The sequence below is a fragment of the Megalopta genalis genome, chromosome 2, assembly GCF_051020955.1.
Source record: "Megalopta genalis isolate 19385.01 chromosome 2, iyMegGena1_principal, whole genome shotgun sequence".
NCBI classification, from domain to species: Eukaryota; Metazoa; Arthropoda; class Insecta; order Hymenoptera; family Halictidae; genus Megalopta; species Megalopta genalis.
The window spans coordinates 39,737,636-39,755,751 of NC_135014.1; the positions used below are offsets into that span (position 1 = coordinate 39,737,636).

Here is an 18,116-nt window from a genome sequence, read left to right on the forward strand (position 1 = left end):
GTTAAAGTGACAAAACACTTACGTGTAATAAGTTAAAAGCAATACACGTGGTTCAGAAAGATTTACGACTCATAAAAATTCAGACATAATTTTCTTGGACAATAAATTATTACAGGCACGAAAAAATAATATACGGTCATACAAATTGAATGCCATATTTTCTGGTTTACTTATTTCGATATTACGCTTATTTTATGACATTAACTTATGGAACAAAATGTCTCATTTGTTTGACACAATTTTACATTATGTTTTAATATAAGTGAAATTCTATTTCAATAATGACACATGTGATATCGTTTCTAATCGCTAAGTCATCGACGACTTTAAAAAATCTCTGTAGAGAAGTGTTTGATGATCTTGATATTAAATTTTGGTTAAATTACATAATTCTTTGGTAAATTGATCGTTTCTTTTAGTGATACGAAACATCCATTATAAAGTCCTCTTTTAACGTAACTGATATTTTTCTGTAATTAGTATTATAAAGAAAACTTTTTGTTATAATGTAGAGATTAGGCAGATAAATTTTTCGGGATAAGAAAAACTTTTCTGAATCTCAATTATTTAAAATATTTCTCATGTAACTTTAAATATTTAAGTTTTCTATTTCTTGCATTGATATAGTTTAAGTTCAGGAAGAAAAGTATTGTATTTGAAGAAAATCTTGTTTGTATCACCTCGTAGTTGTATAAAAGAAAACCGAATGCGCCATTCATTTAAGTTTTTAATTGCTGTAAGTGCTAATTATTCATACATGTATATTCCTAGAAAATTTGTATAGAAATGTGTTACACAGAAGTATACATATATATTATATTAACTCCGTTGAAATTAATATAAAATTAAAATGATATTTAGTGCCTATATATTCTATTAAGTCTTTACGAATGGAAACTGCACTAAAATACTGCAGAATGTTTGAATTACGGCACTTATTTTCAGTTTTTTCTAAGAGGAGTCTGCAAACCTCAAACGACTTAAGTTTTACGTTAATCCGTCAATGTGTCATTCAATTCGGTTGACCCTATATAAGAGAAATCGTTATTTTCCCCTTAACAATCTTCACGAATACTCGTTTCGCTCACTGTATCCCGACTTATTTGAAAACACTCGGCGAGTGACGGATTATTCAAAGAAAGATATGCCCGATGCCTGGATTTCATAGGATTCCACGAATCCTCGGAGTACGCGACAGACGCAGAAGACATTGACATGCCACAAGGGTCGCGGAACCGCAGGAATCGCAGGGGTCGAAACAAGAGGCGGTTCCAGCGGCCCGAAAAATCTGTGAACGTGCCCGAGTCACAGCCGGAAGTCGTGGAAGCTCGCGAGGATGCGTCAACGGACGAGAGACTAGAGAAAACGATCGAAATCGAGCCGGAGAATGGCGAAACGACGTGCCCGCAGGAAACGGTGTCGAGAAGCTGGCGGGAGGAGAGGCAGAGAATCGAAAAGGTGACCTTGAACTCGGACGTCAGGGTGTTCGAAGTGAAGACAATTAGCAGCCTGCCTCTGTCAGCGACGATCGATCACATTGCTGGTGTTGGTATTTTGGAAGTTGGCGGGAAGGATAGATTGGAGGATGCGGTGACGGTGTCGGAACCGTTCGAGCCGTTCTCAGTGAGACGGCGAAAGGACGAGAGGTTGCAGATTCACGATGTCAGTGACAGCGACGTGGAGACTGATAGCGTCAGACCGGTGATCGTGGAGGCGGAAACGGATTCGGAGGATCCGAAACGCACCTGGGACAGCGTGATGCCCAAAGACGTGGAAAGGAAGCTGAGAAGCTTCATTGAGAACCTGAAATTGCCCTCACACACTGAGGAAGAGTCGTGTAAGCAGGAAAAGACGGGCTCGACGTACAAGAAAGTTCGGAAACGCGGGAATTACGAGCACTACCAAGCGAACAGGTTTCTAGACATCATACAGGAGGAGGTGGAGAAGCTGTCGGAAGACGAGGAACAGCATATCAGGGACTTCATTAACGAAGAGATTGGCAAATACCGGCGGGAGGAGCGTCGGACTAATGGGAAACACTGGAACTTGGAGGAAGAAGAAGAGGACGAAGAAGACGGGGAAGAATCGCAAATTGCTAGCGGGACAAGGGAGCCCGCGGAGCCAGGTGTATTAGAACCTCGGGAAACTGCTGATGAGACGTTGAACGGCGACATAGTTGCATCGAGAAAAATGGGAAAGAATTTTAACGAACCGCTACGATCGGAAAAAGAACACGAGTCCAAGGCAAAATGGGAAAGTCACACCGTGACGATCAATGTAGTTGATACGGACAGCGAAACGTCGGTTGACAAAACTGCTGAAGAGTCGCATGTTGACAGTAAAGAAAACGAAGAAACGAGTGCAGCTATAGTAAATTGCGGGAAGATTAACGATGCGAGCCTGGAAAACGAAGAAGCGAGGTTGAATAACACGGAGGAGAAGTTTAACGAGCAATTAGAATTGGATGAAGTGGAGGCATCGAGGATCGAAGTCGAGAGGAAGGAACACATTGTGGAAGTAAATGTGATTGCTGTGGAAAATGAAGAATCGATCGAAAAACTTGTAGAAGTATCAACTATTAATAACGTAACGAATGAGGATTTAAAGGTAAAGGAATCGAACAGCGGAAAACGCACTGATGAAGTCAAGGAAAACGAAGAAATTGCGTTAAATAGCAGCGAGGAAAAATTGGACGAAAGATTAGAGTTAAAAGAGCAGGAAGAATCGAATTCTCAATTCGAACAATCTATGGAAGTGAGTATAATTGGCATGGAAAATGTAGAATCAGTCGACGAAGCGGCGAAGGCTGCGCCAACGAACGAAGACTTTCAAGCAGATTTGGAAGCAACGGATTCAGAGGAAGAAAAATTGGAAGATACGGAGCTTGGTTTGGGGGAAAAGAGTTTGCAAAATGGTGAAAAGATAGAACTTGAAGAATTGAAGACGAATAACGAAGAAGATATAGACGAACAAATGAAAGTAGAAAAGAAGGATGAAGTGAAATCTGAGCCGATTAAAAAAGTGGATCTTAATGAGGACGGAAATATGATTGAAGTAGAAGACACAAAATCGACTGACGAGAAGCTTGGCGATGAGAAAATGGTAGAATCACAGTTAGTTGATGAAATAAAAGATAATGTACAAATGGAAGTATCAGAATCGAAGGACACTAATCAAGTATGCACGGACACTAATTTATTGCAAAATGAATCTACATTGATACCGACGTCGGAAGCAACATTCAACGAGGGATTAAAATGTAATGAGCCAGAATTATCTGGCCCTGCCACTGCGGCAGGTGATCAATTAGCAACACAATCGGAAATAGAATTAAACGAAGAATTAAACTCGAATAATAATCAAACTGTTTGTAACTGTGAATCAATAGAAGCAAAAGTAGAACCGTTAGTGTCACCGATATGTGAAAATGATATCGCAGACAAGATGTTGGAGTCTCCATCACCTGTAGAGGTCGATAAATTGTCTTCGATGGCTGAGAAAGAGGAAAATTGCGAGTCCGAATTGAACGATTTGACAGTGACAAAGGAGCGACGACCCCCGACGCCGCCGAAGAGGTCGTCTAGCCTTTCGGACGTCGATTTTCAGAACAAATTTCGGAATCCATCGATGCCTCCAGTTCGACGAACAATTTCAGCGGACCCTCCACCTACTCGACCTCCTCTGCCAAAGGAGAGTCTGGCAATCGGCGAGGCGCTGAGCATCGTCAGAGGTTTATTGACTGATATATCGGGCAGTGACGTGGCCGTCGAGAATATTCACGACGTACTGAGCAAGGTGGACGCGTCTACGCTACCTAAGCAACTTCGCGAAATCATTGATGATCTAAGGGCCCGCGGGATTCGAAATTTCCAAAGTGACAGTACCACTACATTGCGTAACTATCTTGAAAGACTTGGCAATGGATTGAGTCCTGAAATAACGCGTGACCGGTTACCCGAAAACTCGCGCGAAAAATGGCTGTTGCACGAGTCGCCGACGATACCTTGCGCCGAACGAGCAGCGATGGCTGAAAAACCTGAAGAGAATCACATAGAGCGGTTGTCTAGCACGGAGAACGGGACCAGCGAAGCAAACGGTCCGCGGGACAGCGACGAAGAGTTCGAGGAAATCTACAACAATACGTGCGACCAACAAGCAGAAGTTCGAGACTCGTCCAGCAGTGCGACTTCTCTCAGCACGGTGAAGTACAATCCCGCGGACGCCTGGCAGACGGACATCTGCTCGATAATAGCCGAGGAAGCGCGGAAAAGTAGACAGAAGGACTTAGACTGCTCCACTTTGAAAAGCAAACTTTCTCTGCTGAAAGCTGACGATTCAAACACTTTAAATGGAAAGGACGTGTCTCCGGAACCAATACCGTATTCGCCCGTGGAGGACCTGTACTACGTCCCACTGGACTCGGGCGACGGTTCAGATCGAAAGCCCTTGGCAAATAGCTCCGCGCCAGAGTCCTTGATCAACCTCTGCATAAAAAGGCTGCTGTCGATGCCCTATGGCTTGCAAATAATCAACGAGATAACAGTGCCCAAATTTAACATCTTTAAAAGCCTGCGCTCTATCCCCAGTGTGCTCTCACCCGAGACGGCTAGACTAACACCTGATCCGTGGAAACCTGCTGTTTCAGAGCCAAAGAAACTAGACTCGATGGATAAAGTCGTTTCAGAGAACTGGCTGGGCCTGTACACCGTAAAGGACCCCAGGCTTCTCGTCTGCCTATCGCCGTCCCAGCAAAAGGCAGCGATTAAGACTAGCCCGGATAACTTGCTGAATCTTCACGCGAAGTTCCTCAACAGGCACAGGTACTGCGAGGACGAGCCGCCCCATGTCGCTGTCCCGAAGTACAGGATCGAGGTGAAGAAGCCTGAAACGGCTGATAGGCCGACTAGGCTGCTAGAGATTCTGAAGGAGAACTCGAACCAGCCGAGAGGGACGGTCGAGGACCGTTCGAAGCGGTCGGAGTGCGACAGAAGTCAGCGTCTGAAGGTCACCCAGCTTCGCGACTGGCTGAACCTAGCACGACGCGATATCTCCAGCCATGCTTCCCTCTCCGACGATTTGCTCATAGAACCGTCGGGTGAGGGAGTCCAGACCGATAAGCGCGATATCAGTCGGCCGAATACAACGAAAGTGAACAGTCTCAACTTGAATTCGCCAGAAAGAAGCTCGTCGCCATTCCGACGAAGTCCCATTACATTGAATAGCGCGATCATAGACAAAACGCCCGGCATGCCGGACACCGGCGGGAAGAAGACACATCGCAGACCTGTAGAGCCGCGTCACGGCATCAACCCGGCGCTGATCGACGACAGGGTAGTGCCACCGGCGCCGGTAAAGCGCGTGGTGAACGTCGACAGGTCCTGCATCGACACGACCAGCATCTTCGACCAGAGTCCGGCCAGGAATCACCTGGAGCCAAGGAAATACAAAGTCGACGATGATCTAAAACACGAGACTGCTGCGGAGATCCTGGAGAGCTTGAAGAAGCTTCAGGCGGAGGATTCCAACAAGCCTTACTTGTCTCGAGACTATTTGGTACAGCAGTTGAGGTACATAGAACTGTTGGAGAATCAGCTGAAGAACGTTATATTGGCCGAGGAGGAGGAGAAGGAAGCGTTCGAGGACTTTGAGACGTTGAAGAAGGCACAAGAGAATCGCGGTGCCTCGAAAGATGGTGGTGATGAGACCCAAAGTGAAAGTCGATGTGGAAGGGACACAGAGAAAAATGGTTCAGAGATGATCGACAAGCGCGAACAGAGAGACTCGACGAAAACGGTTCTTCAGGGAGACGGATTTCGCGAGGAGGAGTCCAGCGAGAAGATCGAAAGCTTGCTGGTTACCAGGAAAGAGAACAGAGGCAGCGATACGAAGAATGAAACTCGGAAGAGTAGCAAGCAGGTGCAAGAGAATCGCGGTGCCTCGAAAGATGGCGGTGATAAGACTCAAAAGGAAAGTCGATTTGGAAAGAACGCAGAGAAAGATGACTCAGAGGTGATCGACAAGCGTGAACAGAGAGATTCGACAAAGAAGGTTCTTCAGGGAGACGGATTTCGCGAAGAGGAGTCCAGCGAGCAGATCGAAAGCTTGCTGGTTACCAGGAAAGAGAACAGAGGCAGCGATACGAATAATGAAACTTGGAAGAACAGCAAGAAGATGCAGGAGAATCGCGGTGCCTCGAAAGATGACGGTGATAAGACTCGAAGTGAAAGTCGATGTAGGAAAGACGCAAAGAAAGGTGACTCGGAGGTGATCGACAAGCATGAACAGAGAGACTCGACGAAAAAGGTCCTTCAGGGAGACGGATTTCGCGAGGAGGAGTCCAGCGAGCAGATCGAAAGCTTCCTGGTTACCAGGAAAGAAAACAGAGGCAGCGAAACGAAGAATGAAACTCGGAAGAGCAGCAAGGTCGAAAACTCGGAGTCCTTCCGCCAGCAAATGTACGAGGAGTACGTGCACAAGGTTCTCGAGAGAGAAGAGAGAAAGCTTCACAAGGTGGTCAAAATAAGCACCCACGAGGACATTCAAAGGTCCAATGATAAATTGGGAAAGAACGGTACCAACGTCGAGAACGAATTCATTGAGAAGGCAAGGAACAGGCTGAACAAGTTTGGCATCCACCTGGACGAGAGCGAACCGGAAGTCGAGAATGATTCGGAGACGGAAAAGCAAGTTAAGAAGAAGTGTCTAATCGATGGCAAGGAATTCGAGGACGCGGGAAAATTGCCGAAGCATCTGCAAGAGTTCCTCAAGATGTCCGACGACGGTGAGTCCCATCGAACCGAGGATTGCTGTGTTGTTGATCGGTGTTGAGATTGAACGCTGCCAATTTGAATCCTTCGTTTGAGTGTCCGAGTGTCGAGGCTGACTTGAAAACTTGGATCGATCGCTACTGGGATAGAATTGAGTATGTAACAGCCACTAACAGGCACATTCGTTGATATATCGTGTGTTGCATTCTAGCTGAAAATAATTTCTCTCGTGAATTTTACTTTCGTCGCTTCGATTATACGTATCAATTTATTCACAGCTGTAATAGTAAATTATGGATATTTCGAAAGAAGAATTATTTTACAATTAAATACTTAATAAGTTGAGTACCGCGACAATCACGCATGGGTAACAACAATTTTTGACTAATTTACAAAATTCATTTTTTATAGCAATATATTCGAACAAACTGAATTTTACTTAGATGTTTAGAATGCAAAAGAGTTAAAGTATCATCCGCAGTGATAAATTTTATCATATTGATTTTAGTTTCATTAGGGTAGTGAATTCGATTATTGTAGAGTGATCAATTGCAGAGCCTGTGGTTTGTTATCGGGTACAATTAGCTATGTATTTATCGAATAAGACATATTAAATTCTTGTATTAACAAATACACAAAATATAAGATAAGCAATGTAAAGGATAAACAATTTTAATCTATCCCTATTCGATAACTACAAAGTCAATTATGCTCGAAAACAAACCAAAGGCACACCAATTGGTCACCCCACAGTAATCTCCTCCACTACCCTGATTAAATTATTTCGATTTTATGAGGATTTTTGGGACTGATTTTCGGTACTTGATGTGTGAAATTCGAATTTACAGTAAACAATAAGATGAATTCTAGTTTGAATTCTTGAATGCCACTGAAAATTGCTAAGAATTCAATTTGTAAACAAACGTTTTCTGTAGGAATAGATTGTAATCTTTGTATGGTCTGGTTACAATACTATTTAAATTTGCACTATTTAATTAGATGCAACGCGAGGAAAGTAAAATTTATGGTAATAGAGGTGTGTGCTAGTTTTTATCTCGAAACATAGATGTCTCGTGTTTGTCGTTACTAACTACACCGAATGAATAAAATTAACTATGACATGATTTACTGCCAGTATAATGTAAACATTAGGAGATAAGTATTGTCAACTTTTACGGAGATCATAGGTTATCGATGCACGAGTAGGACAACAAAAATGATTGACTGGAGCCAAGATATTTGAATTATTAGAAGCGATTGATCATCATTTCGTAGCATTCAGTTAATATTCTCTATGTAGTATACATATTCATGATATTGAAAAATACTGGTTACTTTATAGTTTTTTAATATTTCATACTCTTAAATAAGTGTTATACGATATAAATTAGAATAGCTTTGTTAGAAAGTGGCAAATTTCACTGATCGGTATATTTTATTTTGGTGCTGTAAACGAAAATTATCAATAACAATATTGCAGGGTTTTTAAGAAAATATTTGTTATGATAGTCGAATTATTAACTAAATCAAAATTAAAATCAATAGAAATCTTTACGTATGTTTCTATTAAAATTTTAATAAATGCACTTACACTTGCCGACGAAAGTTAAGAAATTTTATATATCGTTAACATTTGAATAATATTTGATATATTAATAAATATACAGTTGGTGTATTCGCACATTTTTTAAAACGAAATAACATTTTTATAATTGGACCAAGCGATCGAAATTTTTTTGGGATCTTACTAATCCATTGCCTAATCATTGCTAAACATTTGTTGTCAAACATTATAATTGGTTGACATGATAAAAGAATTAAAAAATTATTTTTTTCAATTGTTTTATCTGAGCCTATGACGACCATTTTAAAAAGATATACAAATACTTTGTATACACCGTCTGTACGTTTTATTAAATTAAAAGTACATATTATAGTGAAACGTAATAAACATTGTTTATATTGAAATATTGTTTTATTAAGTGTATACAACAAATAAAAAGAAATAATACAAAATACAAAGATAAAATAAAAATTGAAAGTTAAGAAATTATAAAAAAATGAAATTAATATTTTCGTTGACATAGTACAAATTTATGTTAAAAAGGATATGCCTAAGATCATACCTAAGATTATGCATTTGCGTAACGTTATTATGCATTTTCATAACTTTTGTCAGTAAGTGTACATTGTTGTTAGAATTTTAATAAACGCATTTATATTGTTATTGCAATTTTAATAAAGTTGCTTTGGACATTTCACTATGCACACAACTAGGTAAAATGCACGCCTTCTTAAAAATGCAAAATTTTTTGGTTTCCACACTGACTAATAAACATCGTGTAAAAAGCAACGTTGAACAGTTTGCCATTTTGTATGCAAGAATGTGACATTAGTGAATGGATATAATTGTACTTCCACTTGATGTCGATGGTTTTCAAGTTTCTCCGAAGAAATAGTCGAGGAACGTTTAGAAATATCCATCTCTTAGCCGGGTCCCAATGAAAATTTGTCCTACCCGCAGTGGATATCCATTTAGACGATTTATTTGTCTTCGATGCCGAGTCATGTGGACGAATAACAAGTCAGGTTGGTCGGTTGCAACCTGAGTTCATGATTCATTCGAGAATGAGGAGTTAAATATAGGTGGGATCGGGAAATAGGCCAGTGTTCGTAGAACCGTAGAACATTTGCTCGCGCGTCCAGCCTCACGCCGGAACCACCGTCTCCATTTTGGCTATTTCCGACCGGTTGCGACATAATCAACATCCGCCATTTTAACTGGAGCTACTCGTCTTCAGACCTTAACCCTTTTCCCAGCTGACTCCTTGCGTGCAGAGTCGGCCATATTTTTCATTAACGACATCCGCGCTAGGTTTTCGCCATGATTTCTTTACGATCAAATTCTTGAGTGTTTCGAATCGTATCTTCGAGGTTTTATTAAGGACGTGATATTGCAGTAATAACATAAACTACTAAAAGTTTTCGCACGACGTGATAACTGGATTGCGAATCTTTATGCGGTTATGGTATTTGCACATTTTTAAAACACAAGAGAACATGCGGATTTTTATAATGCAATGAAAATCGCACAATGATCAACAGTCTGGCGATAACAACTAACAAATTACTAATACAAAACGATCACCGTGGAATATTTTGGACACGTTTCATTTACTCGTTAGAGTTTCCAAGTGAAAATGAACGTTGACACTGCGAGCAATAATGCGAGTGATATTTTAAGAAAATTATGTTTAAGGAACATTATGTCAAAACAAAAATTATGTTTATTCAATTGTCTTATTTATTAAGTAAGGAATATTTATTTAACCCTCTATAGCCTGAATTATTTTATGTAGGTCTGAGATAATTTATATAACTTGAATATCAATCGCTCCATACAAATTGATAACGAACTTACTATCTTCAACACTAATTTAAAGACACCTTTTGAAATTCTAATTTAACATAATTTTTACCAAAGGGCTATAAAAAAATTGTTTTCTAAGTCACTTTTCTCTTTCTTTAAGTTCCAATCACTTTTTCTCAATTGCTGTTCAACTTCTCCCATAATGATTATTAAGTTGATTTGGTAACAATGGGTACATATTTGAGCCAAGTTCATAAATATTGTTATTTGACTATTCAATTTCTGAGAATTAATTGAAATTGTTGCATGTTTTATTATGGTTTATAGAAAACTAACATGTCCAAAAGGAGAGCCTTGAAAAATATGTTGAAAAAATTGCTAAATAAAATTATAAATAATTCTCAGTGTAGTCAGTTATTAGATGTTATCAGTTATCAAGATTTTTATCGAGATACAAAAATTGAGTGTTAAAGAAAATTAATTTACTCTGATGTATGAAGACTGTAAGACTATAAGAAGTAAGTTGCGATATATAATCATTGTGGCTACAAATGAAATCAGTATGTGATTTCAAGGTTACACTGAGTTATAGAGGGTTAAGGTACTCGTATTTCATTTCGATTCCAATCTAGTTAAATAGAAAATTTGAATATAAGCTAGAAGAAATTTGTATATAGAGAGCACTGAAAGTAGAAATTAGATGTAATACGTGCATGCAAATTTCCCTGTCGAGTTTTCGCAAATCTTTTCGGACCGCTGCTTTTTTGCTACCTCGTTAAAGCTAGAAAATTATTCGCAGCTTAGACGAAGCTTTTCAAGTACGCGCGCGCACGCGCGAGAGAGAGAGAGAGAGAGAGAGAGAGCGAGAGAGAGAGAGAGAGAGAGGAAAGAGAGAGAAAGAGAGGGATGAAGCGTGAGTATTCTACGAGATTTGTTCAACGCTTCCGACGCACTGCTAAACTGCATTTCTACAATCCCACAAACTGATCCGTGCATGTCTCTCTGTGTAATGTCTATGTGTTGATTACGATTAGTTGCTATTTTTTTTTTACATATTGGGCATGGTTTTTTTAGTTCAGAGAAGTGGTTATGGCAATGAAAGCGATCTGTTGCACGAGATTGACAGTGCTTTGAAAATCGGCCGAGGATTTCTTTTTGGTAAAGGTGCGTTTACTTGGTGCATGCTTTTGTATAATATTAAATTATCATAACATGATATAACATGTAAAAGAAAATGGGAAATTTTCGGTGCAGGTAAATATATGAAATGAAAACGTCAATTATTAGTAAACGTATAGTATTAAACGAAAGAAATTAAAATAATGTCATTTAAAGTGTTTGACGTAATTTTACAAATCAGTGTTGAAAGATTATTAAAATTCATAATGATAATGTATGTTTGAAACTTATGTTTCGAATTTGTTTTTCTTTCATCTGATTTATTCTTCAGGCATATGATTAATTCATAGTAATTACACCTTCATATGTTAATATAAAAGCAAATGTATTTTTAAAAATATTGATATGGTGTACAAGATTTTTCATTCATCTTGTTCAACTACGTAGCAGTTTAATTATTGTACTTACTTACAAAATATCAGCGGAATTATTAATATCAATGTGGGTATTATTAACTTTGATGTTAATAACAAAGTTAATAATACCCTATTTTTTAAAATATTAGTATTGGAGTACAAGACTTTTCATTTATCTTGTTCAATCACGTAGCAGTTTAATTATTGTACCTACTTACAAAATATCAGTGGAATTATTAATATCAATGTGGGTATTATTAACTTTGATATTAATAATTCCACTGATATTTTGTAAGTAGGTACAATAATTAAACTGCTACGTAGTTGAACAAGATAAATGAAAACTCTTGTACACCAATATCAATATTTTAAAAAATAGGGTATTATTAACTTAGTTATTACAAAAAGAACATGCAAGGTAAAGTTATTGACATTTTTAACGTTCAATGTTCAATTTTCAATGTAACATTAGCTTGATGAAACAGTCTTTTCGCATATCTCAATGTATGGTTATGATAAAGTATAATTTATTATTTAAATAGAAATACAATTTATGTGTGTGTGTGTGTGTTACCTATTTCACAATCTATGAGATTTCTTGACGTTAGTAGATTGCAGATTCTGTACATTTATGACAAAAATGAAGAAATCGTATATAAAACTGTTAAGACATTAAGAGAATTTAATGATAACGTTATTTTAATTTATTACTCATTAAATTGATTAAAAAAGGAAATACGTTTCCATTTATTTTCTGCTTCTAACGATTGATTTCTAAAGTAGGATATTAATTAAGGAATAATATTAAAATTGCATTTTAAATTCAAGTTCAAATGTTTATTGTTAGACAATTTTTATTTTGCAAAAATATCGGTATTCTAATTGTATGAGTATAGATTTTTTTTATATGTATATAAATATTACATTAGGTTTTAAAGACTAGTTTCATTTCATTAAATTGAGTTTTATAAAACACAATCATTGTTTTATTTAATTAATGTTAATCTTCAACAATATAGCGGTATGCTGAAAATAACTGATAATATTGAAAAAACGACGTTCCGGTCAACCTAATATTCTAAGTGTCTCAGGACAAAAGAATTTGCTTATAAAAATAAAAAAAAAGAATGCGACACCAATATCGGATAGATGAAAAGTAATGGTTTCGTGGGACCATTTCATAGGCCGGTATACTCATTCTGTGCGAATTTTTAAACGTGATGAGACTATTCTGAATCGCCGGCTTCTGCGTAGTTATACGACGCGACGCAATGTATGGCGATGGCGGCGGCAGCGTCGCGACGCCTCTCAGTAGTTCTCCGTCATCCTTGGAGCTTGTCCATTCGCGCGAATCTCGATCGCGTATACGAACTCGTACCGATCTGGGAAAAGATTCACAGGATAAGTTATGATAGAGAAAAGTGAGTGTCGACAGCAGCAAGAACAGTGACAAGTGACGGGAAGACGAGAGATAAGAAACGAGAAAGTGCAATTTGCCGCGCAGTGGCCAGTTTATGCTAATTATAATACCAATTACATGCGAGTTTAACGAAAAGAAATAACCTTTTAATACTACCTTCGGTATTCCTATTGCGACTCAGGTACACTGGTGTCGCTATGAAAATTGTTGACCCTTAACGTTTGTTGGTAACAGTATTATTATTATTATTTTTTATTAATTTCGTTGCGAAAATCGTTGCGTTGTTTTCATTGAAAATGTGGAAGTAATGCAGGTAAAATGATTCTATGCGGTTCTAACACAATTTTATAACAATGAATATTGTTATTATCATTAACTTTCTAGGACGAAGCACTAAAATACGTTGAATAATTGACGTAATTAAACATATTAATATTTGATACTCTAATTGCTAAACAAAGAGGTCTCTGTTAGTTGTGTAATAAATGTTTGCCAACATCCACTCTCAGTTTATCACTTACTTCTTATTTATCATTTTATTTAAACAATTTCCTAATTGTCTGTTATTTGAGAAAAAACAGTGGATTCAAGTAAAACTTATTCCTCAAATAATTTTTATAGAATATTTAATAAAATTAAATGTTATTTCACATTTTAAATTATAATGTTTCGAGTCACGTTCAGATTTGTTATATATAGCTGCGCATTGTGTTCGAGCCTCAAAATAGATGGATGAAAAGGCCGTTTTGTGCTCGCCATTCTTCTTTAAATAAACAAACTTCTGAGAGAATGATTTCGAATTTTCATGATTTTCGTACTCACTAAATTGATACAACTAATACCAACAAATAGGCGAAATAAATGTACGGCAAATTAAATAATAACAATTGAATTAATAAAATAATAATTTATATTAATATAATAATATAATTTGTATTAATATAATAATATAACAATGTAATTTGAACTAAAAATAGAATCAGTTTGATTGTCTTGAAATAATTTGTATGTTTACTGAAATGATTAATATATTCGTTGGAATGGCTATTGTCAAAATTGGTCACTGAGCGTTGCTTATAGGATTATATGGTTCAACAGGTTGTCCTTGGCTGAAAGTTAGTATAGACTAGGAAGAGTGCCTGATACTATTTTTCTTTTGTCGTGTGAGCAGAGCCGTCGCGATTATCGGCTTTAATGAAGTCTGTTTTCTGTGAAAGACGCGAAAACCAGATGATCTGAGGAAAACATAAAACGGCTGGGTAGCCATATCTCGATTACATAAAGGTGTCGTGTTACCGCACTGTAGATTGCACGAAATTACAATATAGATGAAATCGCGGTGGCGGACGAAAATATTTGTACGGACAAAAGAAACGTTCGAATAGTCGAGAAAAATTCTAATTATCAGTTCGTTGCATTAAAGTAATAGATAAATATTAATCGCTTTCTTTAAGAACTAGACTGAATACAAATCTAAATCTGTTCCTTCATTAAACCAATGAAAACTGTAACTGTACATATATTCAATTAAAAATATGTTCATGAGATTATCAAAATATTCATACATATATTCCAGATGTATTTAAATATACATATTGATGTATATTGATTTTTAAATTCATAACTATGTACCAAGGTACTAAGGTATCGTTAAAAGGTATGATCTCTTACAAATAATTGATGTTATAAATTTTATTGTACAACAAAAAAGGGAATAATCCAATGTTGGAATGAGTACATGTTTATTTCAATTTCGTTTTTCTTAATATAATTACTTAATTTATAATAGTTTATTAAAATTCATTGTCTACGGATATTTATAGGAAATGCATTATGCTCAACTATTTATACGATTATAGCATGTAAACAAAAATGTTTACATATAAGATTAGAATTTATTAATAAATATTAAACTAAAACTAGCAGCTGATACAAGATCTTTTGTACGTTTTTCTTAAATAAACTCTTACATTTAAAAACTATATAATCTACAAAAAAGTTACAGTAGCATGATCTCTTAGAAATGATCTGATATTACGAATGATATTTTACAACAAAAAAGTATCATTCCAATGTTATAATTTTGATATATATACAAAATTAGAATGTATTAATAAATATGAAACTAAAACTATCAGCAGGTATAATATCCTCGGCTCTATTTATTAAAGAAACACTCAAACTTAAAAATAGCATAATTTACACAGAAGTTACAGTAGCATTCCGTTATTTGTTGATTTTCAATTGAAACTTGTTATTTTCGTTATATAATCATTCAAAGAATTAAATTGGATGTTAATCTAGGATTTATTCTAGGATTCATTCTAGGATTCATTCTAGGATTCATTCTAAGGATTCATTCTTAATACACTGACAAAAGAAGCAACGACAAATCAAGCCTTCCGTGAATATGGCAGACAGTCAACTTCCAATGTACACTAAGCTCTAACCTTGACGTCTTTTCCGCTTCCTTATGCCGTTCTCCGTTTTCTTTTTCATTCCAAGCTCATCAAGCTTGCTTCCCTATTAATGGTCGGCGGCGGTCTCAAAAAGACGCAATTTAACGAGACTCTTATCATGATTTAAGATTGAGAAGCAGGGTCTTAGGCTTTAGAATTCAGGTCTACGGTATAAGATCTTCGTTCATGGACCTCTAAGGCTTTCTACAAATTCGCGCTACTATAAAGTACAGCGATTTTAGGATAACGTAAATAGTAAGCGTTTAAAAACAATAAGAAACATGATAGTTTGCCGAAAATGCGTTGGAAACTATTTTAAAAATATATTTATATCATCGTATTTCTGCGAATTTGAGACATTAAGCCCGCATATTTTCCTATCCTGTCGGTGAACAGAATATGATACTTGGAACACATTAAATGAAAAATTGTATCGGTCACATTTTGTACTAAAATCGAAAAAATATAGCATGCACTACTATGAATATGTTCGAATTTAGAAAATTTTCCTTGCAATTTTTCAGCAATTGCGAATGTTCAGAGTTGAAAGTTTTGCTAATAAATCATAACTTGATGAAACACGACTTTCTTTTCACGTAGAGCTGATAGAGTTGTTAAAATCGTTTTTGTGATTTCAGAGAACGTTATGTTCGCTCCTACTTTTAAAGCTTCGTCCGCGACACCAGGTACAGTTGCAAACGAGCTGTGTGACATTAACGGAATGCTTTGTACCTTTGTACAGTCATTAAAGCGAAATCGATATTAATACGTTATTATTAATAATAGATTTTGGACTAACAATAATCAACAATAGAACGTCGGGTCGGTGGTCGGCAAATCGCCCTTATCAATTAATATTTACACGCCTGGTGTGCTGCAGTTTTAAACTAGGTGTTCCATTTATTTTTACGACCGGTTGCGACGGGGAAAATTCTTCTTCCATTGCAATGTATATTTTACTATGCTGTCTGTCATTTACTTTAAACTGGAGCAACTAAAAAGGAACATCTTGTGCACTAACATGGTCTAGATAGCTCTGACACGATCTCGTGATAGTCAAAGGAAACGATACAAACTGCATATTAACACGGTACATTTATTCTTAGAAGAACGTATAAGTGAACTAGCTAAATGAAACACCTTGCAAATGACAGTAATTTCATCATTGTTCTGTTTTAACTCCTTAAAGTGTATCTTTGTATGTTAACATTAACGATCTTTATCTCCTTTCACGTTCATGGAAGTAAATGAATATTAATATTAATGACTTTTGATCGATTAAGAGATTGCATGTTACTGTCATAACTAGGCTGCGGATTTTTATGCGAAATAAAAGTTGAAATACAAATTAAATAGAAATAAATTGTATCTTTTAATGATTTTGATAAGTCAAAAACAGTGTAACAATATTATTAAATTCTTTACGAATTTTATGTTGCAGTTATACATTTTTCCCATAAATCTATAAAATCCGCAGTCTAGTCGTAACGTGTACAGTTTCCATAGTAACCAAGAGAAATGAAACGTTCTAGGTGTAGCAAAATATGCGAAACATATTGTGCAAAACGCTAACGTTTGCATAGTTAGTGTACGAAATCATGGTAGGGGATAATTCTCAAGATCATGTCAATAAGATTAGGAAATAATCCAATATTTATATTGTATTTAGTAAGAGCACTCATCGACGCGTTGTAAAAATATTCCGACGATCGAAGTTAAATAACTGGGAGAGATTATTTTAGCCAAAAGTGTAATTCGACCGATTGCTAATACAAAATAATAAATAATAATAAATAATGACGTCATGTGCTCAAGTATTATTGTAACGCACGTACTCGTATTGAGTGTACATGTTGATGAATTATTTAACAATTTTATTAATACAACTTCGAGTTTTTTTCATTGCAATAGTATTTTAGCATTAATTTAGAAAAATTTCTTTGCAATTTTTGAGGTAGTTTTTCCGAGGACTTCATAAGAATGATAAAACTGAATTTATTGAAACTTTACAACAGTTTTTCTGTAATGTATTCTTGAACTTAGAAATTTATTCAATCTCTTTCCATGAAAGAGTCTCTATGATTTCAATAATTTAAAATTAAAAAATTTGATACCGGTCATTTTTTGATCGATACGGTGAGTTTAGTATTAAGCAACATAATTGGATAGTTGCAAATATATATTTGTTCTCTTCACGCTTAAATTGCTTTGGTGAAGCGACCGTAATTGTTCGTTTTCGTGTTTAATGCACGTGAACGCAAAATGAAACATTATTCAGCCACTATTTATATGTGCCGCGAGAACAGGAAACGAGCTGCAGTTCAAGATTTTAAAATTAGATTTTCGTGGGCGTCGATATTAAGGTACCTCTAATTGTAATTGTCGATGGTTACCAGAATACGATGCCGAGTTAGGTTTCTGGAGCAAGATGTTCTATAATACATGATACTAATTTTCGACACGAAGCACGATAGACAGCTCGAGGAATTGGGCAACGTTGAGGCAGCTCGACAATGTTTCTATTGCGGTTTCGTCTTACTAAACTTTAATGTCATTTTGATCCTA

General features: G+C 36.6%; 1 protein-coding gene and 1 long non-coding RNA gene across 13 annotated transcripts in view; one reads left to right on the forward strand and one right to left on the reverse strand.

The window, feature by feature from the left end:
• The window catches only part of CAP (Cbl-associated protein), a 133,850-nt gene that overhangs the window by 65,899 nt on the left and 49,835 nt on the right, over positions 1–18,116 (forward strand). For 11 of the 12 annotated variants that reach the window (XR_013032829.1, XM_076519358.1, XM_076519359.1 and 8 more), the window contains exons 6-7: positions 1,169–6,781; positions 16,190–16,237. Coding sequence is in view for 11 of the 12 variants with exons in the window: in XM_076519358.1 (XP_076375473.1) it covers positions 1,169–6,781; positions 16,190–16,237 (5,661 nt within the window). In the remaining variant the exon portion in view is untranslated. The remainder of the gene's footprint in view (positions 1–1,168; positions 6,782–16,189; positions 16,238–18,116) is intronic. The other variant, XM_076519352.1, reaches the window with a different exon arrangement.
• Positions 12,180–18,116, reverse strand: part of LOC117219478 (uncharacterized) — a 48,431-nt gene continuing 42,494 nt past the window's right edge. The window contains exon 2 of the long non-coding RNA XR_013032831.1: positions 12,180–13,054. This is a non-coding gene — a long non-coding RNA (uncharacterized LOC117219478). The remainder of the gene's footprint in view (positions 13,055–18,116) is intronic.